The sequence below is a fragment of the Stenella coeruleoalba genome (genome assembly GCF_951394435.1).
Source record: "Stenella coeruleoalba genome assembly, chromosome: 14".
Lineage (NCBI taxonomy): Eukaryota > Metazoa > Chordata > Mammalia > Artiodactyla > Delphinidae > Stenella > Stenella coeruleoalba.
Window position 1 is genome coordinate 81,856,801 of NC_137160.1, and position 25,315 is coordinate 81,882,115.

The following is a 25,315-nucleotide window of genomic DNA, read 5'->3' on the forward strand; positions in this document are numbered from 1 at the left end:
TGTGATGAATCTTGAAAACATGATGCTAAGTGGAACAAGCCAGACACAAAAGGCCATATACTGTATAATTACCTTTATATAAAATATCCAGAATAGACAAATCCATAGGGACAGAAAGCTGATTAGTGGTTGCCAGGGGCTGGGTGGGGGGAGGGGGAATGGGGAGTGACCCCTAATGGGAATGGGGTTTCTTTTGGGAGTGATAAAAATATCTTGGAATTTAGAAAGAGGTGATGCTTGCACAACATTCTGAATATACTAAATATCACTGAATTCATACTTCAAAATGGTTAGTTTTATGCTAGGTGAATTTTACTTCAATTTTTAAAAAGTGTGTATGTGTGTGTGTATATATACACATATATATACTTTTTTTTTTCTTTTCATCAGTCATCCTTTAAGAGTGATCTTAGTTCCTATTCCTAAAAGGTAACCTGGTTAGGAAATGTAGCCCCTAAGTCCTGGAGCAGGTTGAAATTAACCAAACCAAAGTGATAGTTGAATCACCTCTTAAATGAGCTGCTAACAGTCACTGTGGGGATCTGATGGGCTCTGACTGCACTTGAAAGCCTTTCACTTAGGGACACCTGACAAATGCAAATACACACAGGTTGGTATGGTCAGCAGTAGGGATGGGGGGAACAGACACACACACACTCATACACACTTTGGCTGTTCCCAAGGAACTCTCTTCATTTACATTCTTGCTTTCCTTTAAAAATGGCTCATCTCCAGCAGGCCAATTTGCCTCTAAAAGCCCCCTGGGTCTATGAAAATTCACGAGTTTACCATGACACTCAAAATAGAAAAAGTCTGACAAAACTCATCTGTCACCATTTTAAGCAGCCATTATACCAACTCCTTAGTTTGAAAATTGGTATTTAAAGGGAAAGAATTAAGCCTGTGTGCTGCCTTATCAGGAGGAACTGTATTTAAGGGTAGCTCCAATTGATGAGGGAAAGCTCTACAGAAAAAACTTCAAAGCTTCATTTTCTTCTTCTTCTTCTTCTTTTTTTTTTTTTTGTCTGTGGGATCTTAGTTCCCCCACCAGGGATTGAACCCGCGCACCCTGCAATAGAAGTGGGGAGTCTTAACCAATGGACCGCCAGGGAAGTCCCAAGCTTCATTTTCATCTCCTGATAAAATTATTCATACAGGAAAGAATGATAACTGGTATTGAAACTGAATGGTAGAGGGAAGCACGGGCGCCACGTATTCCCTTCCAGATTATGCTCTGGAGGAAAAGAGGGATGAACATAACTGAATAATGGGGGAATAATCAGACCACCATCACCTTAATCCATGATATTTAACTTCAATCTAACCAAGCCTTTAGACCTAGTTTCCAATTTACAGAAATTACAAGAGACAGCGAAAAAGCTAAATGACACCACAAGAAAGCAATCAGACAAATGCATAAAGTGAGATATTCTTCAGGACATGGTTCCATCTTCCCTACCAATCAATATCCTGAAAAGGTCAAGATTAAAAGAGAGAATGAAGAACCTGGATTGGATCCTGGTTGGGACAAAGTAGCTGTAAAAGATAATTTATATGACCCAGCATTAGGAGGAATTGTCAGTTTTGCTAGGTGTAATAATGTTATTTCAGGTATGGAGAAAAATATTCTTCTTTTTCTGAGATGCAAACCTAAGCATTTAGGGGTGGAATTGTCATGACGTCTGTAATTCTCTAAAGAATACTTCAGCATAAAAAATTAAGTTAGTTAAAAAGAAATAACATACCCATTAGGATGGCTATGATCAGAAAACAAACAAACAAACAAAAAACAGAAAATAACAATAGCAAGCATGTGGAGAAACTGGAACCCTTGTGTATTATTGATGGGAATATAAATTGATACAGCCGCTGTGGAAAACAGTATGGCAGCTCCTCAAATAATTAAACATATAATTATTCTATGATTCCAGCAATTTCATTTCTGGGTATGTACCCAAAAGAATTGAAAATGAGGACTTGAAAAGAGTTTTATACACCCATGTTCACAGCAGCATTATTTATAATAGCCAAAGGTGGAAGCAACCGAAGTGTCCAATGACAGATGAATGGTTAAATAAAATGTGGTGTATACATACAATGGAATACCATTCAGCTTTAAAAAGGAAGGAGAGGTTTTCCTGGTGACGCAGTGGTGGAGAATCTGCCTCCTAATGCAGGGGACACGGGTTCGAGCCCTGGTCTGGGAGGATCCCACATGCCGTGGAGCAACTGGGCCCGTGAGCCACAGCTACTGAGCCTGCGCGTCTGGAGCCTGTGCTCCGCAACAAGAGAGGCCGCGATAGTGAGAGGCCCGCGCACCGTGATGAAGGGTGGCCCCTGCTTGCCACAACTAGAGAACGCCCTCGCACAGAAACGAAGACCCAACACAGCAAAAATTAATTAATTAATTAATAAACTCCTACCCCCAACATCTTCTTTAAAAAAAAAAAAAAGTAAAAAGGAAGGAGATTCTGGCGCAAGCTACAATATGGATGAACCTTGAGGACGTTATATTAAGTGAAATGAGCCAGTCACAAAAAGACAAATACTGTATGATCCCACTTATATGAGGTACCTAGAAGAGTCAAATTCACAGAGACAAACAGTAGAATAGAAGTTACCAGGGGCTGGAAAAAGGGGGAATGGGGAGTTAGTGTTTAAGGGATTAAGAGTTCCAGTTTCAGATGATGAAAAAGTTCTGGAGACTGATGGTGGTGATGGTTGTACAACAATGTGAATGTACTCAATGCCACTGAATGGTTAAAATAGTCAATTTTATGTTATATATCTTTCCCCACAATTTAAAAAGATGTGATAAAAGATAAAATAAAAAGATGGACCTAGGCTTCCCTGGTGGCGCAGTGGTTGAGAGTCCGCCTGCCGATGCAGGGGACACGGGTTCGTGCCCCGGTCCGGGAAGATCCCACGTGCCGCGGAGCGGCTGGGCCCGTGAGCCATGGCCACTGAGCCTGCGTGTCCGGAGCCTGTGCTCCGCAGTGGGAGAGGCCACAACAGTGAGAGGCCCGCGTACGGGGTGGTGGTGGGAGGGGGGGAATGGACCTAAAGATTACCATACTAAGTGAAGTAAGTCAAACAGAAAGACAAATATCACATGATATCACTTATATGTGGAATCTAAAAAATGATACAAATGAACTTATTTACAAAACAGAAACAGACTCACAGACATAGATAACAAACTTATGTTTACCAAAGGGGAAAGGAGGGTGGAGAGATAAATTAGGAGAGGAGTTTGGGATAAGCAGATACAAACTACTATATATAAACAAAAAACAAGGTCCTACTGTATAGCACAGAGAACTATATTCAATATCTTATAATAACCTATAATGGGAAAGAATCTGAAAATTATATAATATTTATATATATAAAACTGAATCCCTTTGCTGCACAACAGAAACTAACACAACACTGTAAATCAACTATACTGCCATTTAAATAAATAAATAAATAACAAATAATAAAGAAATCAAAGAAACAACACCCTCCCGCAGAAGAATCAATCAATTGGGAACATTCAAATCAACAAGCTTCCTCAGGGCAGTCCCCAACCCAGCCCCTCCTGCCATCTTGTACCATAAACATTAACTAGGAGAGAAATGAATCTAAATAACAACAACAACAAAATCAATCTTATAAGTGAGACTATCTCTTCACTCCTGCAAAGTGCTTTGCTGTTTAGTCCTTTACATTCATTGGTGAAGTTCAGTGGTTTAGAGCAGGTTTTACTATTGCTTTCACTTCCCACCTACTTTCTTTGCGTATAAAGTTCCCCTTGTCCCAATAAATATACTTCCCCTTCCCACCTTTGCAAACAAGAATAAAACTTAAATAATGCAAATGTTTCACCTGTGTTCACATAATTGTGCCCCTTTTTTCTCTAGATCACCCAAATATGGGAAGCAGCAGATTATCTCACAACATCATTTGGTTGCACACATATCCACTGTCCTAACAAAGCCAAATTAGAGAGGCAGGGTAGTGAGTGTGGCGGGGAGAACATGACAACTTATTCCCAATGTCAATGATCAAGTATTCTCCTTTAAAATAGGAAATATACAATGGCATTTGACAAAAAGAAAATTTTGAAGGATAGACCATTGTTCCAGAAATATAACCATGATAATGGCAAGCAATCACTTACAGTGCCTGCTTGGCTTTCTAATTACTGCACCAAAGGCAGGAGCCCTCAATATCTCAACTGCTTTCCAAAAATTTGTCTTTGGCATTATTAACACAGACAGCCGAGCAGGTTATCAGACTAAGAAAGAAATCCTGGGCTGCAGACTTTAATTACAGGTTATTTCAGCTGAACGCTGTCTTAAAGTTCCAATAAAGTGGTTCTAAAATGATACAGATGATGGCTGAAAAATTCCACGTGAGAGATAAGATCTTTTCAAGTCAGGAGGATAAAGGGAGATGCCTAAGTGTGAGGGACAAAAGGGTCCAGGGACTACCAAGAGCCCTTCTTAGTTCTCTTCTATTTACCGTTCTTTTAACAGTTGGCTGGGACTGGGACACACAAATTAAAGTAAGGAGAGAAACTTATTCTCACCAACGAGATGACTCAGAGGCATTTGCAGAGCAGGTGAAAGAGGACAAACAGAATGAACTGATGAATACAACTTCATCTTTTAGAAGCTCTGGGGAAACTTTGCTATCAAGTTCATTCATTCAATAAACATTTTCTGGGAGCAATCTTGCATGACAGGATACAAAAATGGATAAAGAAAAAATTAATAAGATGAGCTGCCGTCTCAAGAAGATAACGGAAGCTTAACACAGATATGCAACAAAATGCAGAGTAGAATGTGGATGTCCAGCAGAGGGAGAAATGGGGTAAGTCTATCTACCAGTCAGGATCTTGACAGGAAATGGGTGGCATCCTGGCACCCTCACACCAGGTCATGGAGGGGAGTTTAACAGAGGCTCAATTTGCAGAGTACAAGTGGGGTTAACGGAAGCCAGCAAGGCATGGTGATGCATCCCAAGCCTGAGGACAGTGATGAGCCATTACCTCCCTCTGTTACCAGAAATTCAGAGAGAAAAGCTGGAGAAGGACAAGAAATAGGAGCCGTGGTCCCCAATGGAAGGAGACAGCCAACCTGCAATGATCCCATAGGGAGAAAGCTGGGGGAATAAATACCCCAGCCTCTCTCTCCTCCTGTCTTCCCATCTCCTGCTAGTACCTCCCTCCCTAGGCTGAGCCCAACCAAAAGCCAGAGATGCAAGGAACCTCTTTGATGCAGCCCGCACAGAAGGCTTGAGGAGGCTGGAGAGGATCTGGAGGCACAGCTAGAAGAGATCCAGCTCAGGAGGCTTCCTGGCAAAGAAGGAACTAGGTTGGGCCTCGAGACGGAGAGAATTCGTATGTGGCAAAATAAGATGGGCATTCCCAGAAGGAGAACAGTATAAGCTAAGGCCAAGACTGTCAAGAAGATGGAAAATATGGAGTAATTCAGTTCCCCTGCAATGTAGAGAAGAGAAGCCAGCACGAGATTCTAAGGCAGAGCAACAACTGGGGTCATGGGACCTCAAGGCCAGGGTAAGTATTTGGGAGATGACTTTAAAGAAGATGGAGGGACTTCCCTGGTGGCGCAGCAGTTAAGAATCCGCCTGACAATGCAGTGTACAAGCGTTTGTGCCCTGGTCCAGGAAGATCCCACATGTTGCAGAGCAACTAAGCCTGTGCACCACAACTACTGAGCCCACGTGCTGCAACTACTGAAGCCCGTGCATCTAGAGCCCGTGCTCCGCAACAAGAGAAGCCACCGCAAAGAGATGCCCACGCACCACAACGAAGAGCAGCCCCCGCTCGCTGCAACTAGAGAAAGCCCGTGCACAGCAATGAAGACCCAACCCAGCCAAAAATAAAAATAAATAATTTTTTTAAAAAATAAAGAAGATGGAGAGTCACTGAAGGTGTGACAAGTTTATAGGCTGAATTGTGTCTGCCCCAAAATTCACATGAAGTCCTACCCCCCCCAACACCTCGGAACGTGACCATATTTAGACACAGGGTCTTTTTTTTCTTTTTTTTTTTTGCATTGGGTCTTCGTTGCTGCGCGCAGGCTTTCTCTAGTTGCGGCGAGCGGGAGCTACTCTTCGGTGCATTGCATGGGTTTCACACTGCAATGGCTTCTCTGGTTGCGGAGCATGGGCTCCAGGCACCTAGGGTTCAGTAGTTGTGGCGCTCAGGCTCAGTAGTTGTGGCGCACGGGCTTAGTTGCTCCACAGCATGTGGGATCTTCCTGGACCAGGGCTCGAACCCGTGTCTCCTGCATTGGCAGGTGGATTTCTAACCACTGCACCACTAAGGAAGGCCCTACACATAGGGTCTTTACAGAGATGATCAAGTCAAAATGACGTCATTAGGGCCCTAATCCAATATGACTGGTGTCCTTATAAAAAGGGGAAATTTGGACACAGGCACATACAGAAGGAAGACAATGCAAAGACACAGGGAGAAGACGGTTAAGACTCTATCTACAAAAAGCCATCAGAGGACTTCCCTGGTGGTGCAGTGGTTAAGAATCTGCCTGCCAACACAGGGGACACGGGTTCGAGCCCTGGTCCGGGAAGATCCCACATGCCACGGAGCAACTAAGCCCATGTGCCACAACTACTGAGCCAGCGTGCCACAACTACTGAGCCCATGTGCCACAACTACTGAAGCCCACGCACTTAGAGTCCATGTTCCGCAACAAGAGAAGCCACCGCAATGAGAAGCCCTCGCACCACAACAAAGAGTAGCCCCTGCTCACCACAACTAGAGAAATCCTGCGCACAGCAACAAAGACCCAATGCAGCCAAAAATAAATAAATGAATTTATTTAAAAAAAAGCCATCAGGGAGGGTTACTGTTCTCTCCTGCCTGGATCTCATGTGTGGTGACTCTACAAACTTCCACTTTCTGGCTTCAGTTCACACCACTGAAAAAAGGGGGGCCCTGATGGGATCCTTGTCATATGGTTCAGACACTAAGGATTTTGGAATCCAAGCTCAAATAACTGGTCAGACCTGGGTCTCAGCTTGTAAGAAACCGTGGCATCCCTTGACCGCCAACAATCTTCTTTCAATGGGATTTTTCTGTTGCTGATGTTGGAGAGAACATTATCCAGAATTGAGCAGACCATCTTTTGTGGGTATTCTTTGATCAGGGGTTTCTGCTGCCTACACTCCTGGGAAACTGCCGGCTTCCAAACTCCACAAATGACTTAGCTGTCACTTCAGGAAGCCCTGGGGATTCCAGACAGGGTCCCAGACTGTTGTCTGCTTCCCTCACTACACCCTCCCCGCTGTCCACTCTCTGCTATCCTGGCCCTGTGGTCCCTGCTGTCGGCCTCCCCCAACCTGTTGAGCATCTCCTGTTCCCGTTCTCCCACCAGCCTCTCACGAGGCCTCTTTCAGCACATTCTAAGACAACAGTTACCCTCCCGCTCACAGGCCTAGGACTTCTCCCTCGGATAGAGTGTGGAGGACCTAAAGGAGAAACACTTTCTTAAACCAGCCCCATCGCAGGAAACGCCAGCTGTGACTACTTCCGTGAAATTAAGCCATTCAGGAGGCCCTTACTTGAGATTCAGTGTTTGTCCCAGCCAATAATAATTTAGGGATAGGAAATGACTCTAAACCAATCACCTCCTTCTGATCCATCTCCTCCTTCAGTGTCTTCTATTTCTGCCTTCTGGGTGAGCAGATTCAGGATTAGTGTTACTTATAAACCATAATTATGAAAAAGTATAATTGCTATCACTGACTGATAGGCTACTATAGAGGTATTTTACAGAGCCTCTCACAGCGAACTTGTAAGAAAGGCACTATCGGCCCTTTTTACAGATGAATAAACTAAGCCTCAGACTTGCCCACGACCACACAACTAGTAAGTGGCCGAGCCAAGAGTCAATCTCCAGGTGCATCTGACCCCAGAGTTCACCCTAGTTGTGCATGAGAATTACCTGTGAAGCATTTAGAAAGTGCAGATTCCCAGGTCCCACCCACCCCTACTGAATCAGAGTGTCTCAGTAGGGCCCAGGAAACTGTATTAAAAAAAAAAAACAGGGGCTTCCCTGGTGGCGCAGTGGTTGAGAGTCCGCCTGCCGATGCAGGGGACACGGGTTCGTGCCCTGGTCCGGGAAGACCCACATGCCGCGGAGCGGCTGGGCCCGTGAGCCATGGCCACTGAGCCTGAGCGTCCGGAGGCTGTGCTCTGCAACGGGAGATGCCACAACAGTGAGAGGCCCGCATACCGCAAAAAAAAAAAAAAAAAAAAAACCAGAAACATTCCCCAGGTGAAGCAGATGCCACCATCCTGAGGACTGGTCCTCGCTAGGCCACACTGCCTTTCTAGAAAATTATCTGGCCTTGAGGAGGCAACTATAAATGGCAGTCATCCTCCCTCCTCAACTGTACATCATCAGCTGAATTACTCGGGGGAGACAGGAGCTGGGAGCAGGGCAGAGTGGGAACAGGAAGTACATGGGGGCCTCTTTTACAGACTTATGTGCCTGTCCTTCAGGGAAAGGCTGCGTGTCACTCCCAGGGGACCCCAGACTTCTCAGGCCTCCCAGATCTGAATGACCAAGTGTGGAGGAAGGGGAAGAGAAACAAAGCAGAACTGAGGGTGACACAGACATCAGGTGTGTGTGTGTGACTTCCTCCTGTGGTTCCTGTGACGTCCCCGTGAGGGAGCTGATCCACTAACTGCTGAAGAGGGCTGTCCCCATGTCCCCGTCAGGGTTCTTACTGGTATACTCTCCAGCCTCTCCGCTCTTCCACTCAGGAAAAACTGCCAATAATTGAAATTCAAGAGGCAGCCTGGTTTGGCCACTAGAGATTAAGAAGCAAATGCATCAACATGCTCGCTTTCCAGGAAAGCTTCATCTCACCTCCTTCCTCGGTTCCCTTCTCTGGGAACCAACCCACAAGCTGGCTGAGTACAAGCGTCTGGCTGGTGGGCAGAAGGTCAACTTGCTAATAAGGCTGAGGTCAGAAGTCGGGCCTCAAAGAAGTTCAGTTCCCTCAGCTTGGTTCTAAGGTCACAGACAGGCCCCCAAATCCTACCACTTGGTCATAAAAGGAAGGGGCCAGAGTACAGACGGATCAAAACAAATCCATCACTACTGGGGAAAACGGCCAATCAGGGGAACTGTGACAGAGGGTGATTCAGTAGCATCTTTGATTTGAAAGACACCACATCAGAAATGACCTAACGGCACCTAATCAGTTCCAGAAAGGGACTTTCTTCTCCGGGAGGCAAGGTGGGAGATCAAAGCATTTCTTGCTAATCATCATTTAGCATTAATTGCTTAAGTAACCTGAGCCAGACCCAGTACCGATCCCGACTTTGCATCCTGACAGCCTCAATGAGCACCCTTGATCTTTCAACCCAACCTGCATCAAATTGGGAGGAAGCCGACTGCAAACCTGGGAATCAAGAGACCCCGGGCGGCCCAGGCAGTCAGTCGTTTACTTACTTCTTCCCTTCCTGTTAACTTTTTAACCCCACCAGCCAGGAAATGCATAAATATAGCAGCCAGCCTCCCCTCCCCCTGCCCTCCACCACGTTTCATTGAGTTCCTCAGGCGCAGGGACACATCTGGGGATGAACACCTTAGATTCACAAGCTGTGTGGCCCCAGGCTTACCAGGCTACCTCTCTGAGTCCCCAGTTTCAGCTGTATCATGAAGACAATCCTAACCCCCTCCCAGCCTCGATGTAAGAATTAAATAAAATCTAAAAACTGTTGCATACATTTAGAAGGAATACCCAGGGGGGTTTTGGTTATACTGGCAATAATTTATTTCTAGAGCTGAGTCGGGGCAGGGGGGAGTCATGGTATTCATTATTATGTTATTTATTCCTTTTTGTATAATTTATAATACATGTTATGGGCTTAAATTGTGTCCTCCCAAAATCCATATGTTGAAGTCTGAACCCCCAGCACCTCAGAATGTGACTGTATTTGGAGACAGGTCTTTAATGAGGTAACTAAGTTAAAATGGGGTCGTTAGGGTGAGCCCAAATTCAGTATGACTGGTGTCCTTATAAGAAGGGGAGATTAGGACACACACAAAGGGAAGACCGTGTGAAGACACAGAGACAACAGCCATCTACAAGCCAAGGAAAGAGTCCTCAGAAGAAATACAACCTGCCGGGCTTCCCTGGTGGCGCAGTGGTTAAGAATCTGCCTGCCAATTCAGGGGACATGGGTTCGAGCTCTGGTCCGGGAAGATACCACATGCCACAGAGCAACTAAGCCCATGTGCCACAACTACGGAGCCTGAGCTCTAGAGCCCACAAGCCACAACTACTGAGCCCACGTGCCACAACTACTGAGCCCACGTGCCACAACTACTGAAGCCCATGTGTCTAGAGCCCATGCTCCTCAACAAGAGAAGCCACCACAATGAGAAGCCTGCACACCGCAACGAAGAGTAGCCTCCGCTTGCCACAACTAGAGAAAGCCCACGCACAGCAACGAAGACCCAACACAGCCATAAATAAATAAATAAATAATTTTTTTAAAAAAAGACTCTTCAGCTCTATGAAAGAAAAAAAGAAAGAAGGAAGGGAGGTAGGGAGGAAGGGAGGGAGGGAGGGAGGGAGGAAAGGAAGGAAGGAAGGAAGGAAGGGAGGGAGGGAGGAAGAAAGAAAGAAAGAAAGAAAGAAAGAAAGAAAGAAAGAAAGAAAGAAAGAGAGAAAGAGAGAAAGAAAGAAAGAAGGAAAGAAAGAAAGAAAGAAAGAAAGAAAGAAAGAAATACATCCTGCCAACTAACACCGTGATCTCAGACTTTTGGCCTCCAGACCGGTGAGAAAATTAATATTCTGTCATTTAAGCCACTCAGTCTGAGATACGTTGTCACAGCGGCCCTTGCAAACTCATACAATAAACTTCAAATAATTTATAGAAAACTAACTAAATTAAAAAGAAAATGATTGTGCTTGCATGGCTCTAATCAAAAAGACAGATAGGGCTTCCCTGGTGGCGCAGTGGTTGAGAATCTGCCTGCTAATGCAGGAGACACAGGTTCAAGCCCTGGTCTAGGAGGATCCCGCATGCCCCGGAGCGGCTGGGCCTGTGAGCCACAAGTACTGAGCCTGCACGTCTGGAGCCTGTGCTCCCCAGCGAGAGAGGCCGCAATAGTGAAGAGTAGCCCCCACTTGCCACAGCTGGAGAAAGCCCTCGCACAGAAACAAAGACCCAACACAGCAAAAATAAATTAATTAGTAATTTTAAAAAAAAGAATAAGGTATTTGAATGCAGAGAATGTGCTTTTGAAAAAAAAAAGAAAGACAGATAATAGGTGTTGGCAAAGATGTGGAGAAGTCTGGAACTCTTATAATTGCTGGGAGAAATAGAAAATGCTGCAGCCACTTTGAGAAACAGGCAGTTCCTCAAAAACTTCAATGTAGAGCTACCATCTGACTAGTCAATTCTATGCCTAGGTTTCTACCCAAGAGAAGTGAAAACATATGTTCACATAAAAACCTGTACATGAATGTTCATAGCATCATCAATCACAATAGCCAAAAGGTAGAAACAGCCCAAATGCCCATTGACAGATGAATGACTAAACAGACTGTGGTGTATCCATACAGTGGAATATTATTCAACCCTATAAAGGCATGAAATACTGAAAGATATATAACTTGGATGAACCTTGAAAACGTTCTTCTAAGTAAAAGAAGTCAGTCACAAAAGGCCACATACTGTACAATTCTATTTATATGAAATGTCCAGAATAGGCAAATCCATGGAGACAAAGTTTCCAGCAGCTGGGGGAGGCGCGGCTTGGGGGAGTGGGAACTGACCGCTAATGGGGCTTCTTTTAAGGGGGTATGAAAACGTTCCAAAATTAGACTGTGGTGTCGGTTGCACAACTCTCAATATTTTCAACATACTAAAAACATTTCATTGTACACTTTAAGTGGGAGAACTGTAAGGTATGTGAGTTCTATTTGTTTCATTATAAGGTGTCTAAAAAAAAAGCCTGGCACCCCACAAGCACTGTTAAACGTCAAAGGCTCTTACTTCTCCCTCCCCCACTCTCTCCCAACCAGCCTAAGGCCTCCAGTTTCTCCCACCAGTGTTGATACCATCCACGCCCAACTTATGTACAGACCAGTGCTTATAAACCAGTCCTCCAAGGGAATCTTAAATAAGGGCTACTCCCACCAGAAGTCAGCTTCCTGTTTCCAGGCCTTGGGAGGAGAAGGGGCAGAGCTTTCTTTTTTTAAAAAAAATGCCTAGAAGCCCCTGAGGAGTGGGCTAAGTGACTCCAGACAGGGCACATTTGTGGTCCTGAAGTGATTTCCCCCAGAGGCTGGTTTGGACCCCTCCATTAATTCTGAGACTACAGTGAGTAGTGGCAAGTGTGTTTCTTTAAAAGCCCATGCTCTCAGATGTAGAGAACAAACGTATGGACACCAAGTGGGGAAAGTGGCGGGGGGAAGGGTAGGGGGATGAACTGGGACACTGGGATTGACATGTATATACTAATATGTATAAAATGGATAACTAAGAAGAACCTGCTGTATAAAAAAATAAATAAAATTTAAATTAAAAAAAAAAAAGCCAAGCCCATGCCCTCTATAAACCCTAATCCGTCCTGTGGAGCAATTCCTCAGCTAGGAGGGAAGCAGGCGGTAGCAAGGCAAAGCCACCGTTTCCTCTGCAGGTTCAAAGCAGCCATGGGACCTGGCTGGGCTATTTCAAGTTGCTGTGTCTGCAAGCATGGTTTGTGGTCTGATAAATGACATTTATTTATGGCCCATGTAGGGGAAAGTCAACTCTAGAACCCCACTCAACATCCACAGATTGGGGAGCTAAAGGCAGATGTGCAGGCAACTCCTTTTCATTCCTATGGCCACCTCAGTTCCCACTAAGCTTCAAAGAGAATTAGATTCAATACCCACAAATACTTTCCCCATTAACAATCCCACATTTAGGAATATACCCTAATGGGAGTTCCCTGGCGGTCCAGTGGTTAGGACTCGGTGCTGTCACTGCCGTGGCCCCGGGTTCAATCCCTTGTCAGAGAACTAAGATCCCACAAGCCGCACAGCGTGGCCAAGAAAAAGAATATACCCTAAGAAGATAATCAAACAAAAGTGAAATGAATAACCCAGAACACCACTGTCCTATAGAAATATGTGAGCCACATATGTACTTGAAAATTTTTTTGAAGCCACATTTTACTAGGTAAAAAGAAACAGGTGAAGTGAATATTAATAATCCATTTTGTTTAATATATCCAAAAGTTGATCATTTCAACTAGGGTTGCCAGATTTAGCAAATAAAAATACAGCATGCACCATTACATTTCAGATAAAGAACAAAAACTCTTTTTAGCATAAGTATATCACGTGCACTATATGGGATATACTTATAGTAAAAAAAGGTATCTGCTGTTTATCTGAAATTCAAATTAATTAATAAATTTATTTATTATTTATTTATTTTATGCCTGTGTTGGGTCTTCGTTGCCGCGCGGGGGCTTTCTCTAGTTACAGCGAGTGGGGGCTACTCTTCGTTGTAGTGCGCAGACTTCTCACTGTCGTGGCTTCTCTTGTTGCGGAGCACAGGCTCTAGGCAAACGGACTTCAGTAGTTGTGGCACGTGGGTTCAGTAGTTGTGGCTCATGGGCTCTAGAGCGCAGGCTCAGTAGTTGTGGTGCACGAGTTCAGTTGCTCTGCAGCATGTGGGATCTTCCCGGACCAGGGCTCAAACCGTGTCCCCTGCATTGGCAGGCGGATTCTTAACCACTGCAAGACCAGGGAAGCCCTGAAATTCAAATTTAAATGGGCTTCCTTTTCAAATCTGGCAACCCTAATTTCAACAGGCAATCAATATAAAAAATAAATTAAACTGGTATTGTGCACTGTTCTTTTTTGTACTAAGTCTTTGAAATCTATTGTGTATATTATACTGACAGCACCTCTCAATTTGGGCTTGCCTTATTTCAAGTGCTCAATAGCAACATATGACTAGTGGCTACCCTTTTGGACAGTAGAGATCTAGAAAGTTCCTCTCAGTGTTTTTTATAATAGTAAAAAAATCAGAAATTAGCAAAATACCCATCAACAGGAAGGCTGCTTAGGTTACAACGGACACTTAGAGCACTTACCATGAATCAGCCCTTGTCCTACGGACTCTGCATGCCTTATCTTGTTTAGTCCTCACAATGACCATTTGAAGTACGTACTGGTATAACCCCTTTTTACAAATGAGGAAAGTAAGGTTCTGGGAGCTTATATAACTTGCTCAAGAAAGTGGTGCAGCCGAGGTAGGGCACTGGTTGAAAGTTTGGTCTCTGCTGTTAGACTGACCTTTGCATCCTTGGCTCTGCCAAGTAACCTAACAAGTAACTTCGTCTTTTTAAGCTTCAGTTTCCTCATCTGTAAAAGAAATCACAAGTGTCTATCCCACAGGATTGCTGGAGTCTAAATAAGACAGGGGATGCAGAGCACTAGGCAAGGCAACCTGCCCCTGGTAAGTTCTCAGTGACGTCACTACTATTCTTCCCAGCATCTTTGTCCTTTCCTGTTTGATCAAATTTTTCATGGTGAGCATCAACCCTGTTTTCTTTTTTTGGCCACACTGCAAGGCATGTGGGATCTTAGTTCCCCTACCAGGGATCGAACCCGTGCCCCCTGCAGTGGAAGCGCGGAGTCCTAACCACTGGACCGCCAGGGAATTCCCCAGCATCAACCCATTTAGAAAGAGAAAAAAACTACTTTCAGAAGAGGAGAAAACAGCCCAAAAAGCAGCTAGAGGTCAAGGGAAGGAAATATAGAATAAAGGAGGGGAGGAAAGGAAGAAAGGTGAGGCATCACTTCCCCAGTTTTCTGAGTGACCACCAGGGGGCAGTGCCTGCAGTTTCCACAGCTAGGGAAAATGATCCGTTTTAAAAAAAAAAAGTTGCAATGAACAACTCATCAACACCATTCATCTTAAATGGGGTGCCCTCTCCCAGGAATTTCCCCTGAAAGGCTGCCAACATTCATCTTACAGGAGATGTGAAAAAGCAGTGGATTTATGGTCTCCCAGCTGTGAGCGATCTGTGTCTTACCTTTGGAGTCTTCTTTGGCCAAGTGACTACGGGAACCCCAGTGATGGCCAGACTGGGGTCGTCATCCGCGTGCTCCTTCAGGACATTCTGTGGTAAAACAAAGCAGCCATATTAGCCTAGGGTAGAGGGGATGTCTCTGAAGGGGGCTGGAGGCTGCACCTTACCCAGCAGAGTCTCTGCAGAGTCACGGCCTGTCCCCCCAACTCCACCAATACCCACACACTCAATAGAAACCAAGCAGCCAGGCTTCCCCAGCATCCACAAAACACAGAACATTCCCTTCTCCAAAAAAATTTTTAAAAGCAAATCACATACCTCCCTATGACTTGCATGAATGTATCACTCACTGATCATACTTTTGACACCAAACATTGGTCCAGAGCTCCAGGGACTCTCATGGACCCAACCTCATTTAATCCTTTCCAAGTCCTCTCGGAGGGGGCTGGGCAGTGACCCAACTGATCCTCTAATGTACACAATTCAGCTACGTACTCAGAGAAACAAAAGCAACCACGAGGTCTCACCCATGAACCCTGCCTCTGGTTTTCCATCAGTCGGCAGGCCATGTGTATTCTCACCCTGGTGTGTAAAGACATGTCATTGTTTTTTGTATCAAGGGCCCTAAACACAAGTAGATACTCAATCTGGTCTGACTAAGCTTGGAGTCTGCTAGCCATGTGCTGGCAGAAAAATGGGCTGTGATGGACATACTGCCAGACTGTGTGAGGGTCTCCCACACAGGCACTTTGTGTTCACTCCTTTGTGGGTGGTTTCAAGGTTTTTCAGGGTAATCCTGACTCTACCAGATTTTGGCCTTGTGTGCTGCTAACTTTAGAATCTCATCAAGGTGTAAGATGTCACTCCACTGAATCATCCCTAACTTATTGGTGAGGCAACCAAGGTTCAGAAATGCTCAAAGGACTTTGATGCCGCCCCAGACCAGGAGGACAGAGCCCCTGAACCCTGCTCTCTGGCACCAGACTACCTGCCGCGCGACCATGTCACACATGGGTTTTTTGGCTGCACCCACAGCATGCCATAAAAAGGTGTTTAGGGATGGACACAGATATGTTACTGGCCTATTCGTTACTGGCCTACCTCGACCATTAATTTTTGGATTGTACAAAACATTCCTGCAGAGACATTTAAGAACAGAGTAAGTTGCACAGTAGCACTTAACAGGAAGAGCAGAAGAGCTCAGAAGATAAATGTAGGTGAAGATGATTTTAACTCACTTTCCCAAATCTTCACCAGAAAGACTCTAACTCACTTCTAACTTATCTACTTATTTTCCTACTTTTATGATCATCATTTGGTTGCCCGATTTTTCAAAATGTTGGGACTTCCCTGGCGGTCCAGTGGTTAAGACTCCACACTTCCACTGCAGGTGGCACGGGCTTGATCCCTGGTCAGGGAACTAAGATCCCACAAGCTGTGCGGCAGCAAAAAAATAAAAAAGTAAGTAAAAATAAAAAGTAAAATAAATAATTTTTTTAAATGAATAAATAAAAATTTTTAAAATGTGCCTATTACCTCAAACCCACCTGAACAACTCCTTCCTCTCCCCACAGAAGGGGGCCAACAACACCGTGGTCAACAGTTTGGCATCTGGGGGTGCCTGGGTTCAATTCTCAGCATGTACAACCTTCTCCAAGTCCCAGAGTCAATGTCAATGATTTATAAATGCTATCTATAAAATGTCTTGGTTCACTGCTATATCCCCAGCTTCCCACAATGACTAACCTACAGTAAGTCTCCAGTAAATAACTTAAATAAAGCCACAAATCCCCGAAGACGGACTCTACAAAATGCCTAACCCGTACATCTTAAATCTGTCCAGGGAGACAAAAACAAGCAAACTCTGAGAAACTATCGCAGACAAAAGGAGGAAGAAAGGACATTAGGTAAAAATTGAGGAAATGTGAATAAACGATAGCCTTTAGTTAACAATAATGTATCAGTATTGGTTCATTAGAAGTAACAAACGCAGGGCCTTCCCTGATGGTGCAGTGGTTACGAATCCGCCTGCCAATGCAGGGGACACGGGTTCGAGCCCTGGTCTGGGAAGATCCCACATGCCGCAGAGCAACTAAGCCCGTGAGCCACAACTACTGAGCTCAAGTGCCACAACTACTGAAGCTTGCGCTCTAGAGCCCGTGCTCCGCAGTAAGAGAAGCCACCGCAATGAGAAGCCCGCGCACCACAACGAAGAGTAGCCCCCACTCACCACAACTAGATAAAGCCCGTGCAGAGTAACGAAGACCCAACGCAGCGAAAAATAAATAAATAAATAAATTTATATATATATATTAAAAAGGTAATAAATGCACGCTGTTATCATAGGATGTTAATAACAGGGGAAACTGAGTGTGGGGGTTATGTGGAAACTCTGTACTATCTGCAGAATTTTTCTGAAAATATAAAACTGTTTTAAAACATAAAGTCTATTAATAAAAAATAATTTTTAAAATGCCTATCAGACAGTAGAAACAGCTACAATAAAGGAAAACAGGATTGTTAGGTTGCCAATTTTTCTAACACCTATGCAGCATATTTTAAAAGAAATACAGGGCTTCCCTGGTGGCGCAGTGGTTGAGAGTCCGCCTGCTGATGCAGGGGACGCGGGTTCGTGCCCTGGTCCGGGAAGCTCCCACGTGCCGCGGAGCGGTTGGGCCCATGAGCCATGGCCACTGAGCCTGCGCGTCCAGAGCCTATGCTCCGCAATGAGAGAGGCCACAACAGTGAGAGGTCCGCGTACCGCAAAAAAAAAAAAGAAATACAACAGAAAGGAAACAAGTATACAGACAAAATGCAACTCAGGTGTGGAATTCACATGGAGTGTATGAGGCAACCAAAGGCTGGGAGCATTGGCAACGATCGCTCCCTGGATCGTGCCTGGAGGAAGAAGTATTTCATCACTGACATTGTTTAGAATTGCCAGTTCCTGATGATGACAAAATCAAACCAACTTTTTATCAGCTTTGTTCTTTCATTATGGTTTTCACATGCACTGCGGACATTGTACCTCTCACAACTTGCACTTGAGTGGGTCATTCCCACGGCCTTCTACCCACCTGGTCAACACTTGGGGTAGGTGAGACTAGCCAGGTGAGGGGTAACTGTCAACGTCAAGAGGAGAGCAGGCACATGTTCTGTTGAATGAACGTATGAGAGTAAGAAGTACTGAGTGCTTGCTTTGTGGCCGGTACCGTACTAAATGTTTCATATCTACGCTCTCACCCAATCCTCCTGACCACCCTGTGGGATGAAGTATCATCATTTCCACAGTGCAGATGAGAAAAGCAGGGCTTAAGGGATGAAGGGAATTGTCCAAGACCACTCAGCCAGTAAGGGGTGAAGACTCTTTAACGACTGCATCATTCGGCCCATCTCTGAAAAAGGGAAGGGAGCCATGTTCATATCAACACTGTTCACAGCAGCAAAACAGGGCACTTCCCTGGTGGTCCAGCGGTTAAGACTTCACCTTCCAGTGCAGGGGGTGTGGGTTCGATCCCTGGTCAAGGAGCTAAGATCCCACATGCCTCATGGCCAAAAGACCAAAACATAAAACAGAAGCAATAATGTAACAAGTTCAATAAAGACGTTAAAAATGGTCCACATCAAAAAAAAATTAAAAGAAAAACAAAAACCAGCCAAACGATAGAAACAACTCAAGTGTCCACCGATGGATGAATGGATAAATAATATGTATAATATACATACCATGGAATATTATTTAGCCTGAAAAAGGAAGGAAATTCTGTCACATGCTATAACGTGGATAAACCTAGAGGACATTACGCTCAGTGAAATAAGCCTGACACAAAAGGACAAGTACCATATGATTCCACTTATATGAGGTCCCTAAAGCAGTATATTCATACAAGCAGAAAGTAGAAGGGTGCCTGCTGGGCTGGAGGAGGGGAGAAATGGGGAGTTATTATTTAATGGATATAGAGGGGCTTTTCTTGTTTGTGTTTTTACTTTTTTATTTTATTTTTTTTCTGAATACAGAGTTTTAGTTTGGGAAGATGAAAAAGTTCTGGAGATGGATGGTGATGGTTCTACAACAATGTAAATGTACTTAATGACACTGAACTGAACACTTAAAGGTGGTTAAAATGATAAATGTTATGTTATGTATATCTTACCACAATTTTTAAAAAGGGGAGAAAGGAGTGGGGCAAGGCAGTCCCTCCCTAAGGAATGGATTCAGAGGTTCCAGAAAGTACAGATTGGGGACATACTATCTCACTAGTTAAACTTCTGCTGTTTTGCCTGGGACAACACTAGTTCTAGACTCAGAAGATCTGGGTTCAGGTTCTACAACTTACAACCGGCGTCACCTCGGGTAAGCCACAGCTTCCTATTGTGTGTCCTGGGAGTAGAACAGTGACATCTACACCTTGATTGTAGGCTATGAAGCTGGATGTGATTTTATGACCATTCTTAGGAACATTTGTTGAGTGCTTGCTCTAGACATTAAAATAATCCTATCTGTGGGGTAGGGCTGATTCTCCCCATTTCACAAAAGCAGAAAGTAAAATTCAGAGAGGTTCAGTGATATAGTCCAAGGTCACACAGCTGAGAGGTGGGTGAAAACTGGCATTGACCTGGTCCATCTGACAACGAACCTAACCAGTAACACTGAGTGATAAAGCCTCAGGAAACCATGTCAGCAATGTCTCCAACTGATCCCTACCCGACTATTAAAAAGATACCTAGGAGACTTCCCAGGTGGTCCAGTGGTAAAGAATTCGCCTTCCTTGGGCTTCCCTGGTGGCAGAGTGGTTAAGAATCCGCCTGCCAGTGCAGGGGACACGGTCCGAGCCCTGGTCCAGGAAGATCCCACATGCCATGGAGCAACTAAGCCCACGCACCACAACTACTGAGCCTGCGCTCTAGAGCCCGCGTGCCACAACTACTGAGCCCGTGTGCCACAAGTACTGAAGCCCGAGTGCCTAGAGCCCGTGCTCTGCAACAAGAGAAGCCACCGCAATGAGAAGCTCGCGCACCGCATCAAAGAGTAGCCCCCGTTCGCTGCAACTAGAGAAAGCCCCCACGCCCAGCGAAGACCCAACACAACCAAAAATAAATAAATAAAATAAATTTATTTAAAAAAAAAAAAAAAAGAATCTGGCTTCCAGTGCAAGGGACGCAGGTTCGCTCCCTGGTCAGGGAACTAAGATCTCACATGCTGCATGGCGACTAAGCCTGCGTGCCTCAACTAGAGAGCCTGCGTGCCCAACTACAGAGCCCATGTGCTCTGGAATCCGCGCGTCACAACTAGAGAGAAGCCCGTGTGCTGCAACGAAGAGCCCGCGCCACAACAAAGAGCCCACTTGCCGAAACTAAGACCCGATGCAGCCAAAAATGATAAATAAATAATTTAAAAAAAAAAAAAAGACACCCAAGAGACAATCTGGGCTCATATTTACCATTCGACTCACAAATACAGAAGTGAATCATCCCCACCTATTCCTTGCAAAACAGACAGAGGGACTAACTAACACCATTTCAGCCACTAACACCTTTATAAAGCCTTTCTGAAACATCCCCCCCATCACAGAAGAGGCTCGTGTGACCAAAGTGGGCCTGCACAGGAATGAAATTTTGTTGACATTTCATAGTTCTTAATAACCCATATGAATTTCACACCCTCCTCCACAATACATCAGGGTTTGTTTTCTTCTAAAAATAATGTTTCCTGCCCCCGACACACACCAATCATTAAGAAAAAAGCTTTTCAGGAAGATGCTCCATGTCTAGCCAAAGCTATATACATATATCTTACCCTATGGTTGGGGGGCAGAGGACTTCCACAGGATTTTCTGCCCCCTTATCCCAATCTCAAACTCTATGCTGGGGGGTAACAAACTCAAATGCCTCCAGGAACCAAGCAGGAAAATATAAATGGACTCTTAGAGTGATAGACAGTAGTGCAGCGTATGGCAAACTAGAGACCACGTGCCCAGTTTAAAGACGGCAAATGCTTCTCAATTTCAACTTATTAATCTCCTGTGGAAATGAACCCTACCAGATCTCTGGTTTTTCAGAAGAAATCAAAGATACAGAGTTTTATTTAAAATCTCTCCAATTTCAGGACTTCCCTGGTGGTCCAGTGGTTAAGACTTCACCTTCCAATGCAGGAAGTGCAAGTTCGATCCCTGGTCGGGGAGCTAAGATCCCACATGCCACGCAGCCAAAACACCAAAACATAAAAAAAAACCAGAAGCAATATTGTAACAAATTCAATAAAGACTTTAAAAATGGTCCACATCAAAAAAAAAAAAATCTTAAAAATAAAATAAAACAAAATCTCTCCAATTTCAAATGTTGGCAACTGACTGAAAATTTCAAAAAAAAACACTGTGAGCCACATATATCTGTGGGCTGGCCTGGGCCATGGGTGACCAGTTTACAAACACTGCTCTGCATGTGACTGAAAATAATGCCCACTTGCCTTGGTTTGCTTTGAGTTTCCTTCTGAATTGTCTCAAGATTTCCTGTCATTTCAGTATCAGAGTTGGTGTCAGTAACTCACAAGCATTGAAGTAAGGCCTCTTTAGAGGAATGGCTGGTTAAAAAAGCTATTACTGGGGACTTCCCTGGTGGTGCAGTGGTTAAGAATCCGCCTGCCAATGCAGGGGACACGGGTTCAAGCCCTGGTCTGGGAAGATCCCACATGCCGCGGAGCAACTAAGCCCGTGCACCACAACTACTGAAGCCCGCGTGCCTAGAGCCTGTGCCCCACAACAAGAGAAGCCACCGCAATAAAAAACCCGTGCACAGCAACGAAGACCCAACACAGCCAAAATAAATTAATTAAATTTTTAAAAAACCCTTAAAAAACTATTACTGAAGGCATAAGTATTATTAATAATTAATACATAATGATAAATAATAATTAAAATTAATAAAGAGACCTCGCCAAGTATCCTTGAGTCTCGGAGCTCATACACACACTTCCTGAAGGAAGCAGAGTTCCTCTCCATGTGTGGCTGTCAGTGGCCACCAGGGGGCACTCTGGCCTCTGGCCCACAGGGAAGTATTTTTCTTCTGTATGTGACAGGCTGCAGGAAGAGGAGATTATTCTAATTGGAGATTTTCTCTCTGAGAAATAAATTGTGCTGAAGGGAGGGAATCTTGTCACTGTCTTCCCTGGGCTCTGCTAGCATTTATACACTCCCTGGGGCTCTTGGAAGCAGAGACTAGGAAGCCTGGGTGCCTGTAACAGCCCAGCACTCTGGGTTATACCATACAACCCTTCTGAGTAGGAATGAATAGGGCAGGCTTTCTATAAGAGAAAGACTGGGGCCACCAGGCCCTTTCTGATGCAAACTGCCCTGCTTTTGACTTAACAAGATAACCACAGACAATGGATGTGCTGGGCCTCTGCTCCTCCTTATGCCAACTTCTCTCAAAGAGCTTTATCAGTTAACACTGGATTCAGGCCCCACTGCTCCCCAGAATGGGGCATTAATAATTAGAAACTCCATCTATAACTGTGACTAAAAATACCAACACTGTGACAATAAAGCAGAAGCAGGTATCAGGAAAGAATCACCAACCACAGGCCAGTAGAGGGAGAGTAACATGGCATAGAGCAGCTCGCGCTGCTGTTGTAGGGAACCCAGCAGTCTCAGGGGTCCCTCCTGGCCAGAGGTAAGGACCCCTGCAACCAGGCATCAATGCACCTTAGGTCTCCCAAGATCCCTGCCTCCACTCCAGCCCAACCATCTTGTGCCTGCCTGTAAAAACCCATCTGTACTGGGCTGAACTGTGTCTCGCAAAAAGCTATGTTCAGGGAATTCCCTGGCAGTCCAGTGGTTAGGACTCCGTGCTTTCACTGCGGGTTCAACCCCTGGTCGGGGAACTAAGAACCCACAAGCCTCATGGTGTGGCCAAGAAAAAAAAAAAAAGATTAAAAAAAAAAAAAGCTATGTTCAAGTCCTAATCCCTGGTACCTGTGAATGTGACCTTACTCCGGGGGGGAAAAAAGGCTTTGCAGATATAATTAGTTAAGAATCTCGAGATGAAATAATCCTGGATTTAGGGTCCACCCTAAATCCAACGACTGGTGTCTTTATAAGAGAACGGAGAGGGAGATTCAAACAGACATAAGGAAGAAGGCCATGGGAAGACAGAGGCAGAGACTGGAGTGACACAGCCACAAGCTAAGGAACACCAGGAACCCCCAGCAGCTGGAAGAACAAGGGAGGATCCTCCCCAGAGCCTTCCAAGGGAGGACAGCCCTGCCAACACCTTGACTTCTGACTTCTGGCCTCTGGAACTGTTAGAGAATAAATTTCTGTTGTTTCAGTCCACCAAGTTTGTGGTCATTTGTTATGGCAGTCACGGGAAACTAACAGACCACACTTGCCATAGTGCATCATGATCAAAAGCTTATTAACGGGATTCCCCAGGTGGGCCAGTGGGTAAGACTCCGCACTCCCAATGCAGGGGGCCTGGGTTCAATCCCTGGTCAGGGAACTAGATCTCGCATGCATGCTGCAACTAAGGGTTCGCAAGCTGCAACTAAAGATCCCGCATGCCACAACTAAGACCTGGTGCAGCCAAAAGAAATAATAAAATAAATAAAAAATTTTTTTAAAAAAAAAAGCTTATTAGCTACATGATTTGGGCGAGTCACATCTCTCTGAGTCTCAGTTTCCCATCTAAGAAATGGAATAATAACAGTCCCCACCTTGCCAGCAACATAATACATGGAAGGTGTTTGGCATGTGGAAAATGCTCAACAAATGTCAGCCGATCCCTTTTGGCTTATGCCATATTTCCTGTTGGGATACACAGTCCCCATCCTCTGTTTGCAGAATTCATCCATTTAACAAGTTCTAAGCATAGGGAAAAAATTTTAAGTTTATTTAATTTTGAAGGGCAGTTTAAAAGCTGATTTAGCTATATAACTAGTGGGGATAAAAATGTGATTCAGGGACCCAGAAGTCAGTTTTAGGCTAAAAGGAACCCCAAGTGGCATGGATCAACCCACCCACTTTTCAAGTCTAGAGTTTGCACAGGTGTCTAGAACTCAGATCTCTGGCCCCTCACTGCTCTCCTTCGTTCTCCTGAGGTGGTACCAGCAGCAGACTCAGAATAACACGTACCTTGTTTGGCTCCTTAGGTGACAGGATTCACCCCTGTATCAACCCTCTATCCACTCACAGCCCAGCAAAAATACCAAACACAGGGCTCAATATTACATGCAGCCCCCAGTAGAAGAGCCTTGGTGAATTCTGGAGGCCTGACCCCCCTGGCCAGGCTGAATCTGGTTGCTCCCTGTTTTCTATGCTCTGGGTCATCCTCAGGGTGTGAGAAAGCCAGGCTGCAGCCCTCCCACTGGCTTCCCGCCTTTTGGCTCCTCTGAAGCAGGAGGGGTGTGAAGATTTTTAAAAAGCTGACAGTGCTGGAGGTCTGGGCTCTACGCCTCACTGTTTTGCAAAAGAGCAAGACCCAGAAAGGTCAACTTAGATAAGCAGGTGTGTTCTGGGGTCCAGACCTGATGATCCCAAGGGAGAAAAGCTGTACACACCTTCCTTTCACAGTCATGGGTTTCACAGACTCTCACACTTGACCCTAAATGGGCCTGTTCTCACTCCACGGTGTCTGAAATAATATCAGCTCTAACTCACTGAGCACTTAAAGGCCCTGTGCTAAGGCTTTCTTTCTTTATCCACGTCCCCTCACTAATTCGATGAGGCATGATTCTTACTATCCCCATTTTACTGCATTCCCCCAGAGCAGTCAGCTGGTTAATGGATGGTACAGGGGAGTCAGCCTGGCTCCACAACCTTTAGTCTTAAAAGATAACACTTGTTTGGGTGATGTACTCTTAATTTAGCATTATTTTCTTTCCTATTTGGGTTTTAATGAAAGAACAATACAATTGATCTCTTTTTTAGTGGGTTTTGTGTTTTTTTTTAAGTAACATCTGAAAGCAGTGGTCCCTCACTGTCTCTTCCAGCCCCCTAATTCCATTCTGCCCCACAATTCTATGTGGCTTATAATTCTATGCAGTCCCATAATTCCATACAGCCCCATAATTCCATGTAGACCCACAATCCTATGTGGCCCCATAATTCTATGCAGTCCCATAATTCCATGCAGCCCCATAATTCCATGCAGGCCCACAATTCCATGTGGCCTCACAATTCCATCAGTCCCATAATTCTGTGAGGCCCCATAATTCCATGCAATAAGAA

General features: G+C 44.8%; 1 protein-coding gene across 5 annotated transcripts in view; it reads right to left on the reverse strand.

The window, feature by feature from the left end:
• KDM2B (lysine demethylase 2B) overlaps positions 1 to 25,315 on the reverse strand; it is a 121,216-nt gene that overhangs the window by 35,803 nt on the left and 60,098 nt on the right. For all 5 annotated transcript variants that reach the window (XM_079941766.1, XM_079941765.1, XM_079941768.1 and 2 more), the window contains one exon: positions 15,096 to 15,182. In XM_079941766.1, the coding sequence (XP_079797892.1) occupies positions 15,096 to 15,182 (87 nt within the window). The remainder of the gene's footprint in view (positions 1 to 15,095; positions 15,183 to 25,315) is intronic.